Source organism: Hippopotamus amphibius, chromosome 17 (assembly GCF_030028045.1).
Source record: "Hippopotamus amphibius kiboko isolate mHipAmp2 chromosome 17, mHipAmp2.hap2, whole genome shotgun sequence".
Taxonomy (NCBI): domain Eukaryota; kingdom Metazoa; phylum Chordata; class Mammalia; order Artiodactyla; family Hippopotamidae; genus Hippopotamus; species Hippopotamus amphibius.
The window spans coordinates 38,526,997-38,547,909 of record NC_080202.1 but is presented as its reverse complement, the minus strand read 5'-3'; the positions used below and the strand labels follow the sequence as shown (position 1 = coordinate 38,547,909).

The window sequence follows — 20,913 nt, the reverse complement described above, 5'->3', positions numbered from 1 at the left end:
TTCTGTTAATGAAAAGAGGCCTGACCCCAGGAGCCAGGAGCCAAGGGAGGGAAAGTGCACAGGTGGAGGCGGACGGACAGAGGCCTGCACCAGGCCCTGAGGGAGCCAGGAGGTGAGCCGAGGAGCAGGTGTGTCCCTGATGCCGGGGCCCAGCTACCCTGGCCGACGGCCCACTTCTCCGGGTGCGGCTCTGTCTGTATTAGTGACGGGGCGACTATCTGAGGAAGAAGGCACGTCTGGGTCCCAGGCCTGGTGCCATCCCCTGTCGTGTCCTACAGACTCAGTCCTTCATCAAGAGCTGCAGTGTCCCTCCCACACCTCATCCCCGGAGTCAGCCTGTCACTTGCTCATGTGAACTTGGAAGAGTCCCACCCCTCTGGGCCTGAGTTTCCTCATCTTAAAAAGAGGCCATGGGGACTTCCTAGGTGGCGCAGTGGGTAAGAATCTGCCTGTCAATGCAGGGGACACGGGTTCGATCCCTGCCCCAGGAAGATCCCACGTGCCGCGGAGCAACTAAGCCCGTGCGTCGCAACTATTGAACCTGCGCTCTAGAGCCCGTGAGCCACAACTATTGAGCCCATGTGCCGCAACTACTGAAGCCCATGCACCTAGAGCTCATGCTCTGCAACGAGAGGCCACTGCAATGAGAAGCCCGCGCACCACAACGAAGAGTAGCCCCCGCTCACCACAACTGGAGAAAGCCCATGTGCAGCAACGAAGACCCAACACAGCCAATAAAATAAATAAGTAAAATAAATAAATAAATAAATTTATATATATAAAAAAAAGAGGCCATGGCACTACCTGCTCCCATGTGATCCTGAGGTGCCCAACTACCTCTAGGAATCTAGCCAAACTCTAGAGCTGAAAGCAAGTACGGACATGTGTGTGTTTCGACAAGTGGCTGATAGGATCTGTCTTGCTCCTTAAAAAGCCACTCTACATAGGTAAATGTTTATAAAATTAGGGCCAGCTGATCCAGGTGGACAGAGTAGCAGCTGCCTGAGCACAAAAGAACCCGCCCCACCACCAACTCAGGAACCACCTCTTCACTGTAATAGTAATAACCTTCACGTTTGCTCAGCTCTTCCCATTGAGTTCTCTGCACATAATCTCCCCTGGCCCTGATGATAATCAGCCTGAAAAGATAAGGCAGATAGGTACACTTTAGTTCCCATTTTACAGAAGTTAAATGAGGCTCAGATGTTAAATGACTTTCATTACTCAGTCAGGGCTGAGGGTGACACAAGGACAAAGCCACAGCTGGACAGGCCCTTTCCTGGGGCATGGTGACCACATGCCCAAGTCTGTCCCTAGTCCCAGTTCATGTCTTCTGGAATAAATATGAATAGCACTCCCTTTCACTCTCAAAAGGGATGATACTCACAAGGTCACCCTAACTTTGAGAGAAGGGGCTCCAGCACTGAAGCCAGGAGCTGCAGCACAGAGGGGAAATGAACTGCAAAGAGTGAGGCTGCAGCTCCCTTCCGCCCGGGCCCACCTGATTTCAGTTCTCTCAACTTCCTCTCCCTCCCTTGTCCAGCAAAGGAGGAAACTGTTATCACTTTGCTGATTGACCTAATGGTTTGAGAAGCAAGGAGGCACCTTAAAGGGTGTTAGCACATTCAAAAGGGAAATTAACATTTTTCAGAGGTCAAGGCCCTGGCTGATTCCTCCCTGTTCCAAGCTCAGCAAAGTTCTAATCATCTAAGTGTCCTGAAAAGGGTCACCATAAGCTCAGAAACGGCAGTAGAGCCCCGGCTTAAAAACTGTCCTGGGACCCCATAGAAGGACACCAGGGTGTAACTGTGTCCATGAGATCCAAGTGCACGTGGGTGGAGGTGCCCAGGCCTAAGGACCCTTCCCACTCATCCAGGGTCCTGCCAGCCAGGACTCCAGAATGACTAGTTGAGGGTTGATCCCGAAGCTAAGGAAAATGCATTTTCTCTGCTAGCTGATGTTCTGTTTTCTGAACCCCTGCTCTCCTGATTGTGGTGGAAAACAAAGGTCTGACTCCACACTTGCTCCCACATGATTCCACATCATGACCAAGAAGGGAACATCAGGCTTTGAATGGAATAATCAACTCACCAGCCAGGGTCTGTTTTTTTCTAACAATGTTTCCATTTGTTGCAGCCCTCTGTGGTGCCCTTATATGCATTACTCATTTCCTTTTCTCAGCCAACCCAAGAACAATGTATCACTGTCATCCCCATTTTACAGATGGGGAAATCAAGGTTCAGGAGGTGGGTAAGGGGTGCGTGAGCCCTAACAGCAGCTCCTTAGTTCTCAATCACCATGTGATACTATGCTCCCTATGAGAGACTAACACTATTGTTTTTTAAACAAATGTAAATCTGTGCTTGATTTCATTAGTTATCAGAGAAATGCAAATTAAAACCATGAGACACCACTACACACAATCAAAATGGCTAAAACGAACAAGTCTAAGGATGTAGAGCAATGGAAACTCTCATCACTGCTGGTGAGAGGGTAAATCAATACCACCACTTGAAAAGTAGTTCAGCGTTATCTGGTAAGGCTGAAGGGACATACACTCTGAGATCTGGCAATTCCATTCCACATTAACACTAGGAAGTAGGCATGAAGCTGTCCACAGCCATGGAAGCAATCCAAATGCCCATCAACACCAGAGTCAATAAAATGTGGTATAAGCATTTTAAATGGAATACTATACAACAACAAAAAAGAATAAACTACAGCTACATGCAAACGTGTACATGATTCTTTAAACCCAATGTTGCCCAAAGGAGGCAAGACACAAAATAGATGCTATGTGTTCAAAACTGGGAAAAAACAAAACTACAGTATTCAGAAATGCACAGTTATGGGGGGAGGGATAAATTAAGTCTGGGATACATATATACACTACGAAATATAAAAGAGATAACCAACAAGGACCTACTGTATAGCACAAGGAACTATACTCAATATCTTGTAATAAACTATAAAGGAAAAGAATTTGAAAAAAAATAAACATATATATATATATATGTTATATATATATATAAACTGAATCACTTTGCTGTACACCTGAAACTAACACAACATTGTAAACCAACTATACTTCAACTGAAAAAAAAAGAAAAAAAATTACATTCTTAAAAAAAAACACAGCTACATTATAAAGACTAGCACACGCATTCAAAAATTAAACTACAGGGTTGTCCAACAAGCCTACCTCTGGAACATTTGACTCTGGAGCTAGAATTTTCTTTGACTTTACTATTTACTACTGATTATGCCCAGACTCTAAGGACTGAAGCTAGTTTAAGGAATATAAACTGCTAATTTATGCCTATAGCAAGGATATCTACAAAGCATATGGTTTTACAGTCCTGGAGGACACTAACTAGTTCTGTAGCTAATGGCAGAACACTAACCCGTTCTGTATCTAATTATATCCAGTGCTTTCTTTCACAGACTAGGCATCACCTCTCCCTGTCAGATGCTCCAGCTGGTTCCTCATAATTAAGATAATTATATGATAGGTATTCGCTATATGAGTTACTTTTTTTTTTTAAACACTTTGAAAACTCTATTTTGACAGGGTGTTGTCATGCTCTGCTTCTTGACTTGCATGGTGAGTACACACACAGGTGTTTCTGTGTTACACTTCACAGGAAAAGGAAAATTAAAAGACCCAAAATTGCATACAGAAAATCAACACGTAAGTAGATATGTAGATAAAGGAAAGCTTCTCCGCTTGAAGGCAGTGGCTGCCATGAAGGGGACTCAGCATTTAAAGACTCCCCTCCATTACAGCCATCAGAGCTGGTGACCAAAGGCCAGGATAAACTTCAGCTCGCAGCCTGCAGCCCTGGCCTCTCACCCCTTCAGATGCCTTCAATGAAGACACAATTACTAAACAACAAGGTCCTCCTGTATACAGCACAGAGAACTATAGTCAATATCCTATGTTAACCCATAACGGAAAAGAATATAAAAAAAATGGCGAATGTCTACATATGTATACCTGAATCACTCTGCTGTTCAGCTGTAATCAACACAACATTGTAAATCAACTGCACTTCAATCAAAAAAGACACAATTACTCACCACAGATGCCTAACTTACAAGCACCCTGCCCCTCAATGTTCCAGACATTCTCAGCACTAGACAATGGCCCGACTTTTCAGCCAACTTTAGTCCACGTCCCTTCTTTAGCCGCAATGTAGAAAGCAGACAAGTCTGTCTTTAAATTAATAGCAACTGACAACATCCATCACTCGCTAAGTGCTTGACACTGTCCTCGCAAATGAGTCATTTGACACTAACCTGGGACGTGAATGACAAGCTATTTTGGATACAAAACAAAAGGTGTGGCTCTAAACACCATCTTTCCTGGAGCTCCTCTAGAGGAGGGACAAGTGAACAACGTGTTTTGAAGTTCCCTGCGGGTCCTGGGATGTGGCCAGGCCTGGCACCTCTGATGAAGCTTTTTCAGACTCTTGGTGATGGTTCTCAACTGCAGGTAACCCCGGGAATGTGTTAAAAATTGCTGGTTCCTGAAAAAGGAATTTTATTTTCTCTCTCTGTAATTTTGTGTCTATGAGATGATGGCTGTTGGCTAACCTTACCGTGACAATCATTTCATGATGCGTAGGGCAAGTCATTATGTCGGACACCTTAAACGTATAGTGCAGTATGTCAATGACAGCTCAATAAAAATCGAAGGAAAAATAAAAAGCAACAACAACAAAAATAATTTTAAAAATAAAATGCTGGTTCCTAAAAATAAAGAGAGAGAAAATGCTGGTTCCTGGGTTCTGCTCCCAGGTAGTCTGGGGAGGAGGCCTGTGAGCCTGCATTTTCAATCAACCTTTTCAAGTGATTCTAGTACAGCTGGTTGGAGGCCCACCGTTGACAGACTAACTGCACTCACTAAAACTAAGAGTCTTCCAGCTTTGTGGTCACACATCAAAGTTCCAGCTGAAGCTGCAAAAGCAGAACCGGGTCAGGCTCAAGTCACCTCCCCCACCCCAGAGCAGAGGACAATCAGCTAATTGCAGCCCTGTGGTTACTGATAAGATGGTTATCTCCTCAGGTGTGAGCGACTTGGCCAGAGTGAGTTCTGTTACCAGGGCTCCTCAGACACTAACACCTCCAACAACGCTTGGGGGGCACAGTGTGGGGGGGACGGGGGGTGCCAGTGCAATAGGCTGGGTGTGGAGTATTCTGGAAGCCTTCCAGAAAGGGAGGCAAGGATGACTGGGCTTGTCTCCCCTCTTCTGAAAGCCACAGGCTGGAAGCAATGAGTGAATGTGCTGGGGGTTGGGTTGTAGGCAGGGAGGAGATGTTCAAGATAACAGAGTCTTCACAGTGAAAAGCTGCAGAGGCTTAAGACTCAAGATTCCAGCTTTGTGAACCATCTGGGTCTTCCTTCCCCGTTACCCAAGGCTTCCCCTCCCTCCCATTTTCCTTGTGGAAAGCTGAGACCCACATCTTCTTTCCTCCTGCTTTACCCTTTGGAGGTCTGGGCACGGACTGGCAGTGGAAGCTCTAGGGCGTGAGGCCAAGCCCAGGCTTATAAGGGTGCAACTGAGATAGGCCTTTGGGGGGAGGGGGGGGCACAGGGATTACTGCCTTCAGAGGCATCCTAGCCCAAGGGAAGAACTCCATTTCCTCAAGTCACGAATGTCAAGCTGCCGGTCAACCTAGTTGCGAAACCCATTTAGTTAAGTCTGTAACCAGTGTCTTTAACAAACTAAAACAGAACAGAAAATATCCGAATGCCCTTTAAGAGGTAAAGCACTCTTTCCTGGAAGTTTTGATTCTGTTCCTCTTAAATAAATCAACAGGCCTGTTCAGGGGTTACGATATGAAATGTACCTCATACTGCAGGTTGCCATCAAAGTGTAAAAACCATGGTCTTGGGCCTGGCAGGTTCTGACTGGCTTGGGCCCTGGCTTCGCATATCTACCTGAGCCACTGCCGGAGTCCACCCGAAGCATGGTCCAGCCAACTTCTAGAAGGAGCGCCCGACCAAGGAGGTCTGGTGGAGGGCTGCGGGCTGGATGCCGGGTGGACCGCCTAACACCCAGGCCCTCTGCAGCCTCTCTCCCCAGTCCCTCAGCCCACAGCGACCCTGGGCAACTTGCCAACCCTTCCTGTTCCAGACACGAAGACGACTGCTTGCCTAGCCCTTGGTGGGGCCTTGTGTGACACAGGACCGCGGCCCACGCCTGCGCTTAGCGGCTCCCAGTGACGACGCCCCAGCACTGCCCCGCGTTGCCCGAAGCCGCCCAGGCAGCCTCCCCACAAGCCTAGAGCCACACAGGCTGCTGGGCCATGGCTCCACCCAGCAGGGAAGGGAGGCCTGTCCGGCGGCCACAGGCGCCCTGAGGCAGGTCGATCCACTGCCCACGCTCCACACCCAGCCCAGCCCCGGCCAGACATGGGCAGCTGCCCTGGGCCCAGCAGGGCCAGGCCAGGCGGTGCAGGGCCAGTGGGCAAAGCCGGCTGGGGTTTTTACACAGGAAGGAAGAGCAAGCCGAGGCGGGGGAGGAGGCCGAGGGAGGGCGGAAATGACTGCAGTGTCAGCACCCAGAAGCAGACGGGGGAGGCCGGCCCCCCCCCACCTCTGCCACCCCGTTTCGACCTTTGTGCCCAGACAAAACAGCCGGTCTGGACCCTGGCACTCACCACAGCCAAGGGGGAAAAGAAAAACAATTTCAGAGAGTAGGGGTTGGGGGGGGGGGGTTTAGCATAAAGGCCCTCCCTGCACACCCCCCCCCCAACGTCCAGTCCTTTCAAGGCGGAAATAATACGTGGGCAGAGGGTATCAAAGGGGGAACTTGGGGGTGCACAGAGGAGAGGCATCTGGGAATCCCTTCCCCTCCCTCTGCTCGAGCAGCCGCCAGCCAGGCCCGCCCAGGAGAGCAGGGGCAGCAGAGAATCGGCTTCGTGCATGCCTGCCAGGTGGGCGGGGCGGGGACAAGAAGGGAGGGCAGGGGGTCCGTGTGGCGCCCCGGGGAGCAGGGGAACGTACGTTACTGATCTGGTCCTGGGTCTTCTTGATTCTCTGGAGTTCAGGTGTGTCTGCCACCACGCTGAAGCCTTTGCCCTTGTTCTTCTCAAACTCCTCCTTGTAGCGCACCTGGAGGACCAAAGGGCGGACAGGGACTGGAGTCGAGGCAGGGGGAGCAGAGAGGGCCCCAGCCTGCAGCCGCCTCTAAGGCAGCAGCCAGCCAGGAGAGAGACCCTGACCAGAAACCCCCCTGCCGTGACATCCACCCCGACCCCCCAACTCAAAGCAGAATGAAGCCTTGGTCAAAAAGTATTAGACTAGTGGTAATAAACCATTAACATGTAATTCAGTGTATCCTGAGTGCCAAGTGCTTTATATAAACCATCTCATTTAAGTCTTGCTATATACTATCATTAGCTCCATTTTACAGACTAGGAAACTGAGCCACAGAGAGGCAAAGTCCCATGCCCAAGGTCACAACAGCTTAGCAGCACATGTCCAGAGCCACCAGGATGAAACCCTCACCTGCCTGACTCCTGACCCTTCCCCACTGGCCCATCCTGCCTGAAAGCTAAAGGAAGAAGGTTCTTTCCAGAGCTCCAAAGACTGTTCCAGCCCTTACCCTAGCCAGGATGTGGTCCTACCCACCGAGAGCCCGGGGGAGTTTCTAAGTGACCAGCTAAGTGAGGGCTGTGCCAAGGGACAAAGTTGGTGCCCAGAAAGGAGGGCCGTAAGACAGCCACTCGGAAGACTCAATCAATGAGCCTTTGACAGGCCCCAGCGGCTTCCCGGAGCCTGCCAGGCTGGCTTCTGAGGTCAACGCCACAGGAGGGGATGAAATTGGCGGGGGAAGGACTTCCCTGCTGGTGCAGCGGTTAAGAATCCGCCTGCCAATGCAGGGGACACGGGTCTGATCCCTGGTCTGGGAAGATCTCACATGCCGTAGAGCAACTAAGCCCGAGTGCCGTAACTACTGAGCCTGTGCTCTGGAGCTCACGAGCCACAACTACCGAGCCCAGGCACCGCAACTACTGGAGCCCAGGCACCGCAACTACTGAAGCCCACGTGCCTAAAGCTGGTGCTCCACAACAAGAGAAGCCACCGCAATGAGAAGCCCACACACCGCAACGAAGAGTAGCCCCCGCTTGCCGCAGCTAGAGAAAAGCCTGAGCGCATCAACAGACCCAATGCAGCTTAACTAAATAAATTTTAAAAATTAAAAAAAAAAATTGACAGGGGATAGACAGCACTTCAGGACAGGTTTCCAAGCTCCTGGGAAGGCCCCCTACAGCCCCCCATCCCTCCCCTGCCTCCCTCTTCTGAGAATTCCATGGAATCCTGAGTACTAGAGGGACTTAGACTCAGAAAGGACCTCCCAAGCACGAAAGGAACTGAAATATGAAAACTATCCTGTCCTCCCCTGGGGGTTTTGGAAAACAGCATGGAGGCTGGGGCAGAGAACTGTTCCTTGGCTTTCTGAGGCTTCACTGTCCACCTCGACAGCCAGCTGTTCCAAACCCCACCAGCTGCCTGGACTTTCTCCATGGGGGCTGCACGGTCCTGGAGGCGGGTCAGCCCAGGACACAAGGCCCAGGACCTTGGGAATTTCCAGGCAGATCCCCGGTGTGCAGTCATCTGGCCACAGGGAAGAGCTGCACCGTGACCCGACTGACAACACATACCTGTCAGTTCATTTGCACATCCCCCAGGGACTGGGGTCCCTGTTTGTCTCTGGAGCCCCAGCTCACCCATCCATGGTGTTCTTGTTCCTAAAAGGTTCCAGAACCTCCTTTGTGCTGATTCAGACTAAAAACAAAGACCTGGATGTGCTACTTCCCCTCAGACCGGAAGCTGACACAGTGGGTACGAGTACCAACCCACCCCAAGGGCCCAGAACTGCCCAGCATCAGCTCTTTCAGGAAGGCCTGGGCCAGCACGGCAACTCTTAGTGTTGGGGGTAGGGGCTGGGGAGAACCTGCCAGAAGGGGGCATCAAGAAAGCTAAGGCACTTAAGAGTCAAAACTACGTAGCTCCGGATGCAGAAGCCCAGATCCAAGGTCTCTGGCCTTGGTTTCCTCACCTATAAGAGGGTTGTCTCACAGCTCAGTTAAAATATAGGGAGCGGGCTTTCTATCACCAAGCATGGGCAAAGAGCCAGAGGGAGCTGGTATGAACACAGGCTGTCTCCCACCTGCTAAGTGATTTCAGGCAACTGACCTAACCTCTCGGGCCTCAGTTTCCACATCTGTAAAATGGGGATCATGATACACCCATTTCAATCAACGGTGCAGATTATAGACAGTGGCTCTGAAGCAGCAAACACACAGCGGAGCACACAGCAGGGGTCACTGCGCATTGATAAGGGTAAGTGTGAAAGTGTTCTGCCAACGTTAAAGTTCTAAACAAAATCTGTCCCCCACTCCTTCCTCTACTTCCTGGCCTCCGGAGGGTCAGGCCCCTAATCCAGGGGAATAATTGCCATGGTGACACTACAATGACATCAGCTGGTTCCCAGGCTCAGGAACTGCCTCTCCCTCACTGCAGGGGAAGGATAATTCAGTTCAGTCTTGGCACAGGCAGCCCAGAAAGGGCGGGGCTGGGAGGAGTGGGGACCCAAGAAAAGGAGGCCTGGGCTCCGCACTACTTTGCTGTGTGTTCCTGGGCACGTCAGTCTGCCTCTTGGGCTCCCCTGAGAGGGGCTGGCCAGCTGATCTCTAAAAGCCCTCCCAGCTCTGGAGTTTGTGACCATATTTAAGCACCTGCAGGCCCTGACTATGGAGAATCAAGGTGGGGAAGATTCTCTGAGAGGCTGTTTGGAGCTGGAGTGGGTCACAGAGGTAAAAGGTGGGCAGCCAGAAGCGTGGGGAGGTCCCTGCCTGCAGCCTCGCTCATCACCCAAGCAGGAGTGTTTGCCCTCATCTGGGATGGCTCACCAGTGACAGGGGGCTCTAGGAGGGAAGTTACCTGCCCAAGGTCACTCAGCCTGCTTTGCTGGTAGAGTCAGGATACAGCACTGCAGCTGGGTGACTCCTGCCTAGATGCTGCCTGGGCCTACCATCCTGGAAACTCCCAAGGCAGGGCTAGGAATGAAGCCTGAGGCCTCTCAGGCCTGAAGAACCAGGGCCCAAGAAACTCTACTTTTTAATATGTAGATTTACTCCTTATTCTCCCAACATCTATCTTGTTCATCACTTATCCTAGCAAACAGTAGGTACAACAAGAATTTGCTGGGTAAATAATGAATGAATCGAATGCAGACATAAAATCTCCAAACAGGCAGCATAGTTTGAAAAAGAACCACCTTGTTGACCCAACATAAGAGGAAAGATCATGACTTAAAAAAAAGAAAAAAGAAAAAACAATGACACCAACAATTTCCACTTATTATGCACCTACTGTGTGCTGGACTCACATACTATGTAACCCACCCCCTTCTAACAAAAAAGAAATCGTTTTAAAATTAAACACACACAGATGGGGAGGAGAGCTAGTGAAAAAGGTCAATTCTGAAAGCAATCATCAAAAGGTCTAGTATTCCTCAGCTTTATTGTACTCGAGTTCCATTTCCTCTCCTTTCCAGAACAGTACTTGTGAACATTTATTGAGTACTGACTGTATGCCAGGAACTGTTTTAGAGGCCTAACACATACTAACATCCTCACAATAACCTCCGGAGAGAGGTAATCCGTATTTAACAGATAAAGGCTCTAAGGCTCAGAGAGGCAAAATAACTAGCCCAAGGTCACACAGCTAGTGATGGCAGATCTAGGACTCGACCTTCAGCCGGCTCTGGTGAGAGTGACGCGGGTGTGCTGCCTGCCTTGCGGGTTGCAAGAGTCAAGATAAAACAGTGGGAACCCTGCCCACGGCAGGGCAGAGGGCTCTGGGGCATTTCCTACGTGCGGCACCATGGATGATGAAGGGAAAATGAAAGAGTCCTTTTCCTTGCACTTGGCTCAGGGGGCCGCACAGCCCCACCCCAAAGCTGCTGTCCCTACTCAGCCCAGGGCTGGGGCGGGACAGCTGCCCACAGGGGTGGGGGACTGCTAGGCCCCAGCCCCCAGTGCCCTGCCTCAGCCAGGCCTGCGCAGGGCTACCCAGAGGGTCCTTTCTGGTGAGCTCTGTGGCTGCCGCCCCCACAGGGGAGGCTCCAGGTGTCCCAAAGTACCACTTTGGGAACGAACCTAGAGACAGGAAAACAAATAAAGTGGAAATAGCACAGGCAGCTTTCCAGAGACTGAGACGAGAGACACCGGCGCAGGCCCAGGAAGGGCCCAGCTGACATCCTGGTGGGGTGTGGCAGGGAGGTAGAGGAGGCTCCCACTTCCCTTCCCGCCGGTCACAGGCCACGAAAGCCGGCCCTGCCCCCACAGCGGCCACGGGAACCAGAACCCATCACAGCCCCCAGTCAGGCCCGCTCAGCCCTCCCAAGCCTCAGAGGCCAGCCCGCAATCTCTAGGTAACGGGGTGTGCTGTCCCCATTTTACCGGGCAGGAAAAAAAAAAAAAACTCAGGGGCTTCCTAGGTGGCGCAGTGGTTGAGAGTCCGCCTGCCAATGCAGGGGACACGGGTTTGATCCCTGCTCCAGGAAGATCCCACATGCCACGGAGCAACTAAGCCCGTGTGCCAAAAAAAAAAAAAAAAAAAAAAACACTCAGACCACACGGGTCGGGGGTGGGGGGGATGTAGGAGACAGAACCAGGCTCACAGAGAGTCTCCACCCTCTTCCTATCCCAGCCCCCAAGAGCCCGACTGCAGGAGATTAGAGCAGGGGCCTCAATGCAAAGCCCTAACTCACACCCCCCACAGCCCGGCTCTAAGCCTCTCAGAGCATGTCTGTGGGACCAAAATCCCTCATCAGAGTCACCAGGGCCGCCAAAATGCAGACTCCTGGGCCCTGCCCAGAACCACCAAACAAAAGCCCTTTGGGTGGGGCCTAGGACTCTGCATTCTGAAAAGCCCCCCACCCCCACCCTGACCCCACTGGGGACTGGTGCATCTTGGGCATTAGCGCACGGGGCTGGGTGCCACAGCAGGCTGCGGAGGGGCTAAAAGCAAAGGGCTTGACTTCTGCCTCTATCACAGGCCTCTGGCAAGGGGCACGGCCTCTCTAACCTGTGCCCCACCTGCACCACGGGGACAAGATTCCTTCCAGCATCAGGTGGCGGTGAGGATTCAATGATGTCCTATGAAGAGTGAGGACCTATGAAGAGTGACTGCCATTCTCATGACTTCCCCAGCCCCGCCGAGAGCAGGAGCCCAGGACCCAGGAGGCAGGCAGCGCGCCAGGCCCCTGGGGGACAGGGGGCACAGGGGGGTCAGAAGAGCCTTCAGACCCTGGGCAGGGGGGTGCTTCCTCCTCTAGACCCTGCCCCTCAGGGATCGAGTTCCAGGGGCAAAAAGAGCTGCAGCTTAGCCTTTGTGGGGCCAACAAAGGCTGAGGGAATTAGCAGGGTAGGTGTGTGTGTGTCTGTGTGTGTGTGTGTGTCTGTGTGTGTGCGCCTTGTTTCTGTCTGAATGTGTATATACACTCCCACCTCCTCTCAAGCTGTGGCATGAGTATCGGTTACCCCACGATGCTCTGGCCTGCCCACCCCATGAAGCCCCTTCCACCTCTGGCCCCAGTGGGCTCCCGACAGGATGGGGAGTCCTGTTGGACGGGGAGTCCAGGGCAGTTGTCAGGGCCGGGCTAGGGACTTCCCTGTGCAGATAAGGCCCAGGCCCCAGCGCTGTCTCAAGCCTTCTTCCTGCCAGCTGCGCTACAGCCCTCCTCAGTTGGCTGGGCTCTGACACCCAAAGAGGCTCCCCCAGTGACTGTGGCTTTCACACCCCAGTGAGGGCGGGGTCTGTGCTGGCAGATGTGAGCTGCTGCTGAGGGACGAATCAGCTTCCCCTAGCCGCTCCCCATCACTGTGGGACACGCGGGAGGCCTGAACCTCTGGCCTCACCAGGGCTGTACAAGGGGGGCACACGGTCAAGGTCGCTGTACTCAGGAGTGACTAAAACAGAGCCCAGATCCTGAAATCTCACTGAGAGTGCATGTCAACAGGCAAACTACAGTGCCTCTCAGAACCCTGGTTCCCTGTCTGACCCCTGGAGTCAGGTCAAGGATAAAGGAGGTGAAGTAACTAAACTGCTTGCTAAGCTACAAAAGTTCTCATCAGCATGAGGAACTATCGTGTTTATTATCAAGGTAGAAATAGTTCTCCTTAGGGAATTGGGTGGAAAACTGGAAAGAACATAAGTCTCAGAGTTAGACAAACTGGCATTCAAAGTTATCAGCATCTATTTCCTCTTCCGTAAAATGAGACCAAACCTGCCAACTGCACAGGGCTGTTGTGAGGACCGAACGCTAATATGCCTAGAGCCCTAAGCACTCCATACATTAGCTATTAATATGGTTATTACCTCTACTGCTACCTACATGATCTTAGCAAGCCCCTTACAGCCTCTGAGTCTCAGTTTCCTCATCTGGACAATGGGAAATCAGCAGCTTCCTTGCAGGACTGCTCAGAGGACTCAGTGAGAGAATGCATGCAGACGGCCCAGGGCTGATTCTTCCTCATGTGACCAGAGAAGTCACATCAAGATGAGGCAGCAGGAGCCCCACTCTGGAGGGGTCAGGAGAGATCCCCCTCTGAGGCCCTGGCAGACCCTCCAAGACATTCTCCCGGCCCGGGGCACCCTGCCCACTTGGTTACGTTCCCCACGGGGTCTCTGATGAAGCCCCGCCCTGCCCCACTTCACCCCACCGTCCAGGCCCCCAGGCAGGGTCTAAAGGTTCTGGACCTTTTGCTTATCCCTCACGGTCTCCTAAAGAGCAAGTTCTCCCTGGTGCAGCAACCCTGTCTCCACCCCCACTGCAGGGGCGCGCACTGCTCCCCACCCAGCAGGGCGCTCAGCAAAATCAGGCCCAGGAGACACAGGCAGGACAGGCGCCTGGGGCAAGGCCCCCTTCCGCAGCCTGCCCTCTGAGGGTGGGTGTGACTGGAGAGGAGGGGGAAGGGACCAGCTTCCTGGAGGAGGCAGGCTCTAGGGGCCCCCCACAAAATTCCTGGAGCAGAAAGAATCCTGTGCCCACACCCCTCCAGCCCACTTCAGGGAGGAAGCGGGGGCGCGCTCTCACCCACGTCTCTGACCGCGTCAGGAAATGTGAAGTAACGGGGCGGGGTGGGGGCAGGGACACTAGGCAAGTGGTAGGATTTCAGCACCTTGGCCTTGCCGAGTAACCACAGAGGGAAGGAGCCCTTGCCAAACCCGGGGCTTGCCCCGCCCCCCGGCCAGGCCCCAGCGCTGGCCCCGCCCCCTCACCTGACTCTGGAGCTCACTCTGTTGCTTGAGGCGGAGGTTTTCCGGGGTGTCGGCCACCATGGTGAAGGACTGCTTGGGGTAGTGTCTGCAGGACAGAAAAACACACAGCGGGGTTCATTCTGGGGGAAGGAGCGGGAACCTCTGGGCTTCTCATCCTCGTACCGTTGGGCGGCCCCTGCCCCTGCCCCACTGGGAAGACACATCAGGTCTGAGTGGCTGGCTGGCCACCAAGAACTCCAAAGGGAGGCCATGGGGACACTCTCTTAGGGTTTCAGATCACCCAAGTCATCCGTGTCTACTGCACAGGGAGGTCAAGGGGCCAGGCACCCAGGAGGACCTAGCCAGGCTGCGGAGAAGATGCTCATGGGGTCAGGACAAAGCTTTCTTTCTGAGACCAGAAATGGAGACCAATGAAGCAGAGGAAGGGTGGGAGGGATACAGAGACAGAAGTCAAGGGGAAAGGCACAGAAACATCCAGGGGGGCTTCCTGGAAAAGGCAGAAAAAATGCACACGTCCAGAGTGGTGTTTCAAAGGGCTAACAAGGTCCAATTCAACCAGAGAGTAGTTGAGAGATCAACTTGAGGCCAAGAGAAGAGGTCACCACGGGTAACAGATAACAACACTGTTAACAACGGTTGATGTTTCCTTGTATTAAGGGTGTACATGCCTTACTTCATCAACCTCTTACAACTGCCTTATTGTCCCTCTGACAGATGGGAGAACAGCGGCTTGGAAAGGTTAAACCATGTGTCTGAGGCACACGGCCAGTAACCGGAGGCATCCAGATTTGTATCCAGTCACCTAGGACCCAACACCCTGAACCAAACCCTCCCATCTCCAGACACAGGAGAGACCAGGGTCCTATCCCCCAGAAAGAGGCCTGGCTTGGAGGTAGCAGGAGCCAGGGCAGCCTTCAGAACCAAGCCTGCAGGGAACCTCCAGGACCATCCGGTCCAACCCCCTCATTTCCCAGAGGAGGAAGTCATGTGCTGGAGCCAGGCGCTTAGCACTTAGCTGACTTCATAATTATTTTCACATCGGTTTACTATTTTCCCTCTCCACTAGTTCTCTATGAAGTGAGGGGATTCTTTTTTTTTTTTTTTGCACACGGACTTAGTTGCTCCGCAGCATGTGGGATCTTCCTGGAGCAGGGATTGACCCCGTGTCCTCTGCATTGGCAGGCAGATTCTTAACCACTGCGCCACCTAGGAAGCCCAGAGGGGATTCTTGGTGTCTTTTCTTCATTGGTTTATCCCAAGCTCCCCAAATAATACCTGGCGTTCAATAAATATTTGTTGAATAAACAAATGTCCTACCAGGTATTGAAGCTGCACCAGGACTAGAACTCGAGTCTCCTCCACACCCTTGGGTCATCACAAAGTCCCCCAGCAAACCAGCTAGAGGAGAGGCAGCCCTGAGTCACTGTGGTCTGTGCGCAGGTGCTGTACGTGAAAGGGCCGGGGGTCTACAGAGGCCCCAGTGATTGCAGGGACCGGCGGGTGGCCTCTCTGAGCTGGAGCCAAGGGCTGGCCATCCTTAGCCTGGGTGACCACACTCTACCACGACTGTGACCACCGGCTGATGCCCGACTTGCAGGCTGTCCCCAAGTAAGAGATGGATCGCTGTCTTCCAGCCAGCCAGGTTGGCTGACGTGCCCTGGAACTGGACACCAGCAGCCCTCCACCTCTGTGTGTTTCCCCAAGCCTGGCATGTTCTCCAGCCACCCGGCCTATCCTGAGCCCAAGCTATTGGTAATCACACAACTTCCCCGCATCAAGGGTAGAACTTGGGGGCTGGAGAACTCAACTAAATGTGGGGGGGAGGGGGGGTGGTTAGAAGGGGTACAGTGCCAGACGCTGGCTCTGCCATGGTCTCACAGGGTGACTTGGGCAAATCTTTTTTCCCTCTGAGCTGGCTTCACTATCTTGGACCTAGAATCACAGCAAGGCGATTCTAGCTGTGCCCCAACCCCTAGCCTCCACTGCCCTGCCTGCTAGGTCAGCCCAGGACCATGGCTCCCCGAGCAGAGGGAAGAGCGAGGGAAGAGGCTAACACGCAAGCACAGGTGCATGCAGCCAGCAACAGAAGTGGCCCACAGATGAATGTGGGGCTAGGGCTGTGGGTCCAGCCCATGAAGCCAGGGCCGCCCACAGCTGAGGCGCTCCATTCAAAACTCCTGAGCAGTCCCAGGGAAAGGGAGGATCAACTGGGAGTCTGTTCACGGAGACTAGAAAGAGAACAGCAGGAGGGATCTAAGTAAGATCTCTAGCAGAACTGGCTGGCCCTGAGGTCCCAGGAGGGAGGGCCTTGGAGACGACCCTCCCACCAAATCAGAGCCATTACGAAGGTGTCAAGGGTGGGGGTGTGATGAGGACAGCATCTGTGAGCAGAGGCTCATGAGCACAGGATGGAGGTTAGGTCCTGAAGCGGGGCCACGGAGAAGACCTTCAGGGTAGCTCTGACCCAGAACTTTAAGGGTCAATTCTGACAAGATGGCGCTGGCTAGCATTTGGGGGGGAAGGATGTCTGGCCAGCTTGGCAAACGCATATGCACGGGAGCCAGTCTGCAAACCTGGGGCTTCCCATTTGCCTGAATGTACAGGGAGTGCCAGGTCCAGTGGCCCAAGGTCAGCCAGACGCACCCCCCACTCCGCAATTCCACGGCCCCTGTGCACTCTGTGTTATTTCTCACATTTGATGAATATCTAGACAGGCCCTCCGCAGCGATGCACGTCTCCTAGACACCGAGGCCAGCAGGTCCACATTCACACACCTCCTTCACGCCACCAGAAGGGTCCCAGGAGACCCCCCAACATGCAGCAGGTGCCTCTGGATGGGGCTGGCAGGTCTTTCATCCTCTCTTTGAAGCCATCATGACCCCCCAGTTCCAGCCCCCCACAGCCAGAACACTAATCCCATCAGAAGGGAAAGGGGGACCAGCCTAGACGTCGTTGACTCAGCTTAATCTGGTGGGAGGAGGAGGGGGATTTTAAGCCTGTATCAGATTAAGACAGATTAACGAGGGGCTCCAGAGCCTCCAGTCTCTTACTGCTGCCTCCTAAACCCCAACCCCAGGCCAGAAAAAGGCAGGCAGACATGAGCACGGACTATATTTCTCCTGCTGGGTCAACCCTGTGCCCTCCCCACACCCCCAGCCCTAGTGAGACAACTCTGCCTTTCCCGTCCCCTGCTCACTGCGCTTCAGGTTCCCATGGCAACCTCATCCTCAGCTCCAGGCAGGAGAGCAGCGAGCACAGGCAGACAGAGAGAGTCTGTGGGGGTGGGGGAAGAGACACAGACAGCCAGGGTGTCCTCAACTGCAGAGGAACCCATGAGGGCAAAACTAGGAGGCTGTGTCTGCAGGATTCTTGTAGACAATTTAGGGGAAGGAAGACAGGTGCCACGGGTTTGCTTTTAGAAGGGAGGATGCAAGAACGCCAGTGCTGTGCCCCTCCCCCACCAACATGACTGCCTTCCAAGAGGGTTACAACCGATTTGACCTCCTTCCAGAAACACCTGCCGGGAATTTTACCTTTTCCCTCTCTTTCTCTATCCTCAGGTTGAAGCTCCTCCCACCCATTACCCTCGGATCCCAGTCCAGACAAATGGATGTGCGTGTATCCCAATGCAGGCGCTCAGGCAGAGGGGGGTCCCCCGCCCCAGCTAGTGACCCCACTGGAACCCCAGCCCCACCAACAGTCTGGGCCATGGTGAGGGAACGAGAGGCCAGCGTGGGGAGAACGGGGCATCCCGACCCTGGCCTGGTGCTGGGTCCGGAGCACAGCTGCTCTTTGTCCCTTCTGTGGGCCAGCCTGCACCCGGCCCCTTGTGAATCATTCCAAACGGTGGGCCCTCTGCCGATGTCCCTCCCCGCCCTCGACAGCAGTGTCAGCTGCTCTGGGAAAGAAAGAGGCGTGGAGAGAGCCCACTAGGACAGGAAGCCTGGGGGGCAGGGGAAGGGATCTAGCATCCATGAGGACAAGAACAGGGATGGGATGATAATGAGGCAGCTGTTGGCAGCAGCCCAGGCCTCTAGGAGAACTTAGGGTCACATAGAATGACTTCTGGATACATTGTACCCCATGCACATTCTCTCTTGAAACCTGTCACAAGGCTTTGGGCTAAAAAAAAAAAGGGCAGGCGTTACCACTGTGCCCATTTTACAGATAAAGAAACTGAGGCTCAGTGCCAAGGGCAGAAATCTGGCCCGATGCGCTCTCCCTCATACCACACCTGCCCAGCCAGCTAAGGGAGGCTGACATCTCTCCCCTAGGTGAACACCAGCGCATTTCCAGCTTGGCTGGGTGGGTGGAGAACCTCCTCTTTTAAACTCAACCAGTTTCCAAGCTTGGCTATTTTGAGAGAACCCTCTGGAATCTCTTAGCCACCCCCAGCCAGAAGCCACCTACTCCTTATGACAATTCTAAAGCAAGTGTCTCAAGAGTCCAGACAATGACCTTTGGGGATGCAGGAGAAGGGGGCTTACCCCAGAGGACCTCTGAGTCACCTTCCTGCTTGGAGGGACGATGAGGACAGGGAGGATGCTGAGAAGCTGTAGGGCTCCTGCTATGGGCTTACTGGTGACAGGGATCGCTTGTAGGGCAGAGCCCCACTCCCAGTCTGCCATCAGCTGCGTTCCAGAGGCAGAACAAGAACAGACCAGATATCCTGGAAGCCCAGCTCCCCCTTTCTACAGGCAACCTCCCCTTCCAGCCTTGGATCCCTTCAAAAACCACAGCTTTTTGTTCAAGGAGGAACAAAAATACATCAACAAAAGCAACAAGGAGCCTTTGGTTTCACCAAAAGAGGGGGAGAACCCCACAGCCCCTACATCCTGCCTCTGGAAGGAGCCGCTGAGTCCCCTGCTGGGAACACTGCCCACGGGCCGCCCGGCAGGGCTCCCTTCTAACCCAGTTTTCTCACCAGTCCCCCAGGCCGAAGGGGCTGAAATGGTGGGGAAAGGAAGCAACAAGGAGGCATTGTGTGACCAGAGGAAGAAAATGAGCAGCCAAAAAGATCAAGGCTAGACATGAGGAAGACCTTAGCAGCCCTCAGGGGTTCTAGACAAAATGAGTAATCAGAGCTGGTGGCAATACACAAAGAGAAATGATTCTGCCAAGTCAGGAAAGGCATGGAAACACTGGGCCTCAGTTTCCTCATCTATACAATGGGCTGTTAGGAAGCAAAGCGATCCCTGAGGTTCCTTGTGGCCCCGGCATCTGAGTGTAAGGAGCTCGGGGTGAGAGTGAGGCGGAGGCTGCTTGGAGGCCACGCTGCTCACTGTGGATGCCCCTTCGGACTCCCCCCTCCCAAACGCAGCGCACACCCTTCTCCCCCATTTTTCCCAGTCAGAGGCAGAGAACTCTGGGGAGGTGGGAAAGCCCCAGGCCCCAGTCCTGGATTTGCCCACTGCTGCCTCATCCCCTAAGAGCAGCTGGGATTCAAGAGAGTTTGCTAGAACCTAGAGATACTTCAAGCCCCACACTCTCTGAGGCCTGGGAGAAGGAGCAGGACCACAGCTCCTTGTTCCCCAGAACCAGGGACACCTCCATTCTCCTCAGCCCCTCAGCCCACATCTCAAGGCAACTGAAGGACAGATACCATATATCTGCAGTCAGTGAGGAGGGGAAAGGTACAATTAAACATCCCCTCTTTCTTCCCCAGCCCATGTCCATCCCCTACCTGACACCCCGAACGTTGGTTCCCCTGGCCTGCGACTCTGCCTCAGGTCTGCAGCCTCCACTGACTCATGGCCCCCAAGGAGGAAGCAACAAGCACATTCCTCCCCACCCCCACCCCACCCCCATCCCACCCCACCCCCACCCCACCCCACCCCACCCCACCCCCACCCTCCAGGCCCTCAACTATCTGCATGGAGACAAAGGACCAGGTTTGTACCTGTGGACAGATCTGCCCCACTTTCAGAAAAAGTAGTTTACAAAACAAATCATAAATGAGGGCATAAATATTCCTCTAACCGCTGGAACAGGCTCACTCCACCTACCCAGAAGCTTCAAGAAAGAATTCGATTAACAGCGGTTCTTCCACTGCTGGCTATTATGCAAAAACAGGCATGCTCCCTCTACCTTGTCAGAGCAATGCTGAGTGCCTGTGGCCCGGGACGTGTGAACACAAATGCAGCCTATTCAGCCTGATGCCCTGGCGGCCCTACCCGGCCCCACAGCCGGGGTGGCCCCACAGCCGGTGGCGTGTGTGTCTGCATTATGCACGGGCACGTGTGTAAATGCACGTCCTTGGGGTCCGCTACCACCCAGAAGGCCGGCTGTGGGCTCTGGCCTGTGTTCTCTCCCCGGCCGGCCTCACCCCAGACAAGTCTGGGGCAAAAGAGAGAAATAGAAGAGGGCTTTTTGCTGCTTTCAGTCACTTTCCAGAACTTAAATCTCAGTCTTCAGAAGCCACAGGGAGAGACAGACAGTTTTCTTCTTTCTCTTGGCCACCCTCCTGCAAGACCCTGGCTCAGGGACTAACCAGAGATTGGCAGACCGTAGAGGCTCCCCTGCACACCCAGCTCTCACACTCCCTCCCTGGGTGGGCTCAACTCCCCCGCAAAGGGCCAGGAGTGACCTGCCCCTCAGCTTCACAAAGCAAA

At 53.5% G+C, this 20,913-nt stretch overlaps 1 protein-coding gene across 1 annotated transcript in view; it reads right to left on the bottom strand.

Moving 5' to 3' along the window:
* The window catches only part of LASP1 (LIM and SH3 protein 1), a 40,252-nt gene that overhangs the window by 9,605 nt on the left and 9,734 nt on the right, over window positions 1–20,913 (bottom strand). The window contains exons 3-4 of the mRNA XM_057715845.1: window positions 14,303–14,387; window positions 7,013–7,120 (exon numbers count right to left, since the gene is read on the bottom strand). Of these exons, the coding sequence (XP_057571828.1) occupies window positions 7,013–7,120; window positions 14,303–14,387 (193 nt within the window). The remainder of the gene's footprint in view (window positions 1–7,012; window positions 7,121–14,302; window positions 14,388–20,913) is intronic.